The sequence below is a fragment of the Bison bison genome, unplaced genomic scaffold, assembly GCF_000754665.1.
Source record: "Bison bison bison isolate TAMUID 2011002044 unplaced genomic scaffold, Bison_UMD1.0 scf7180017864063, whole genome shotgun sequence".
NCBI classification, from domain to species: domain Eukaryota; kingdom Metazoa; phylum Chordata; class Mammalia; order Artiodactyla; family Bovidae; genus Bison; species Bison bison.
In genome coordinates this window covers 15,268,713-15,271,686 of record NW_011494635.1, presented here as the reverse complement: position 1 = coordinate 15,271,686, position 2,974 = coordinate 15,268,713, and the positions used below count along the sequence as shown (strand labels likewise).

Genomic DNA, 2,974 nt, shown 5'->3' with positions numbered 1-2,974 from the left:
GTGCTCACAGCTGGGTCTTGGCCCATGCTGGGGCCTGGAAGTGACAGCGTTCACCTGCGGCTGCCCTTTGACCTCCGCATTCGAGCAGCTCGCTGGGCGGGTAGAAACCTCAGGACGCAACTCCAGCTGCGCGGTTGCCCCTTTTAGGCGCTGGGCCGCGGCGCACGCGCATTAGCGCCGTTACGCGCGCAGGCGCAGTGGGGCGGCGGATGTTTACAGCGGCAGAGGTCGGCGCTGCGAATCGGCAGGCGGCGGGCCGAGGGGCTCCCGGGAGAGGGGCGGCCGAGGAGCTGCAGGTGCGGTTCGGCTGAGGCGGGAGGTAGAGCCGCTGTAGCGGCTCTCGGCCCGGCCTGCGCGGGTAGGGGGGCGGTGCGTCTCCTCGGCCCCTTTTGCCTTCCTGCCTCCTCTCCATACCTTCCCTCCCGCTGGGCGCGGGCTCCAGGTCCCTCCCCCGGGGGCGCTTCCTCCTCTCCGCGTCTTCCGGTCCTTTTCCGCTGCCCTCTCGCCCCCACCCCAGCATGAACGCCCCTCCTTATCCCAGGCGGCTCCCCTCCCCCTTCCCGCCCTCTCGGGGGTCAGCCGGCGCGGGTGCCCGGGGGTCCCGAGGTCTGTCTCCGTGCGCAGTGCTCACACCCCTTGGGTTGACTTAACTCTCCAGACGCGCAGCTGGTCCCTAAATTACTGAGTAGGAAACATTTGCCGTTAGCGCGGCACGTGAAGAGTTACCGAGGTTCGAAACAGGTTGTGCCTTTTCAGAAGGTGCAAGAGTCTGTTAAGGGAGAGTGACTTGGCTTCAGGCAAGACCTGGAAGAGGTCTTCAGTTGGGAAGGGAGCTCTCCTGGCTTTGTGGTGCCTGTGTTTTGTGTTTGCCAGGGCTTGTCTCTCCCAGGTTGATGTTTGCACCTCAAAAAAGGCCTTTCTCTAAATCCCCACTTAGTTTATGTGCCTGCTGACGTTTTCTGCGTCTTTTTGGCCAGGGAGGGGCTGAAGTAAGGGACTGCATTTTTAGTGTTGGGTAGACCGGCAGGTTCCTATAACTCAAGTCCGAACTTGCCTCTCTCGTATGGGAGGACGCTTGAGGCTCCTGAGACCAGCGCCTGGCCTCTCTATGCTTGCACTTGGCCGGGAGAGACTCCTTGTTCTGACAGTGTGTCTGTATTTCCAGCCTCGATTTTAGAAAGCTCTCTTGTGTGTTAAGTAGAAATTCTCTCCATCCGATATGTGTCCCACTGCTCTGGTTTTTTTCAGGCCCATGAATAGTGTGTATATGGCAGACTTTCAAGTATTTGAAAACAAATCCTTTGCATTCCTTGTAGGAGTTCTGGTTTTCACAATGAAAACCATTTCTTCCTTTATTCCTCCGGCAGGAGGTGTGATTTTGCTTTCTTCTCCCTAGTTTATTATCTTCCACCTGAGTTACTTTGTCCATGTTGCCCTTACTAAGTAGCTGGATGAGTGTAGACTTGAATCTTGGCCCCCTTATCAGAGCTTCATTCTGTGTTAACTGGCCCCTGTGACAGCGTCTTGGGCTACCAGTCTGAGACCTTCCTACTCCTGCTCAGCCACCTCCTCCCTGTGCCCTTGGTGTTGGTTTTGTAAGGAGCAGCCTGAGAGTAAGGTTGTCCTGCTGGGCAGTGCCCAGTTACATGGAGTGTTGAATTAAGGGTTGCAAAGTGTAACCAGTCAAGTATCCAGAAAATGATATGCCATTACTTTGAAAACTTGGATTAGGGTGGATTCTGAGTCTAGATTTGGTTTGTCAAAGCCATCTCTGAGATTGTTGTTGGTGTTTTTGGTGGCATGAGAGCTGATCACATTGATGGTTAGTAATAAACAATGATTGTTTTCAGTGTGAGGAAGTGTTAGGTTGCCAGGCAAGGTTAATAACAAATATCCGAGCCTACGAATGGTCACGTGCAGCCCACTAGTGGCAGCAGATAAGGTTACCACGTAGTGATTTAGCCTGTTGCTTTGGTGTAGGGTAAAAAACACAGGCCTGTGTTTGAATGCCAGCTCTCCTTACAGACTGGTGTGTGATCATGAGCAAAGTAACTTTTCAGTCCCAAGTTGCCTCACAATGTTGTGAAGCCAAAATGAGGTCGTGACTGGCAGGTGGTGCCTGTAAAAAGATTGTAGTTATTTTTACTAAAAAGCTAGCCTTTGCATGTGGATTAAACTCTTAAAGTGAGGCAAAGTTGAAAATAAGGGATAAATACTTGGTAGACAGTGAAACATACCCATCATATACTTGGTGTTTGCTTTCTGAGGATAGAACATTACACTCTGGGGGCTTCTGGGTGAAGAGGTGGCTTTCACCTCCACCCTGGAGGATGTGTGAGAGCTAGACCTTTCCCTGAAGCAACCAAACAGGACTCCACTTTTAACCAGTGACCCAAATCTTAAGATGATTGTCCTAGCCTAGGGGTATAGGCATTAGCCTCAGAACTAAGTAGTTTATCCAGGATTGAATTTGACCTCGTTAACACTTTATCCTCTCTGGCTGAGTTAGGGTCTGTAACCACCAAGGGCTCTGAAACAACTTAAAAACAGGGTGAGAATCAAATAACTGGGCCATCCTAGTGACTTGAGAAGTCTCATATTCTGCTTTAAAATCTTGATGATGAAGATGAATTGCTCCAGTCATAAAATGGAAGAGTGCTTGTGTTAAGCCCCCACCTTTCACACACTTTGTGTCCTTGTGAGAAGCTGAAGATTCATGCATGTGGTCAGTAACTTTCATTCCTGGGGCATGCTCTCCCACCACAGTTGCTAGTTTTGTGTGTGTCGTGTGTGTATGGAATTTTTCTAGAGGCAGTATTTGTGATTCTCATTCTGCTGTTAGAAGTCCTCAGGATTGTGAGGGAGAAGCAAGCATAAACTTTGTAATAATAAAAATGTAACATTATGGACATCATCCTGTTTCAGAAAACATAGCAGCCTTTGTGATGTCAGGTTCCCCCCCCCCGCCCCAGCA

The 2,974-nt window shown here is 50.8% G+C and overlaps 1 protein-coding gene across 1 annotated transcript in view; it reads left to right on the top strand.

Moving 5' to 3' along the window:
• The first annotated feature begins 518 nt into the window (after nt 1-518).
• Nucleotides 519-2,974, top strand: part of PCMTD2 (protein-L-isoaspartate (D-aspartate) O-methyltransferase domain containing 2) — a 17,612-nt gene continuing 15,156 nt past the window's right edge. The window contains exon 1 of the mRNA XM_010836640.1: nt 519-606. Coding sequence (XP_010834942.1) covers nt 519-606 — 88 coding nt within the window. The remainder of the gene's footprint in view (nt 607-2,974) is intronic.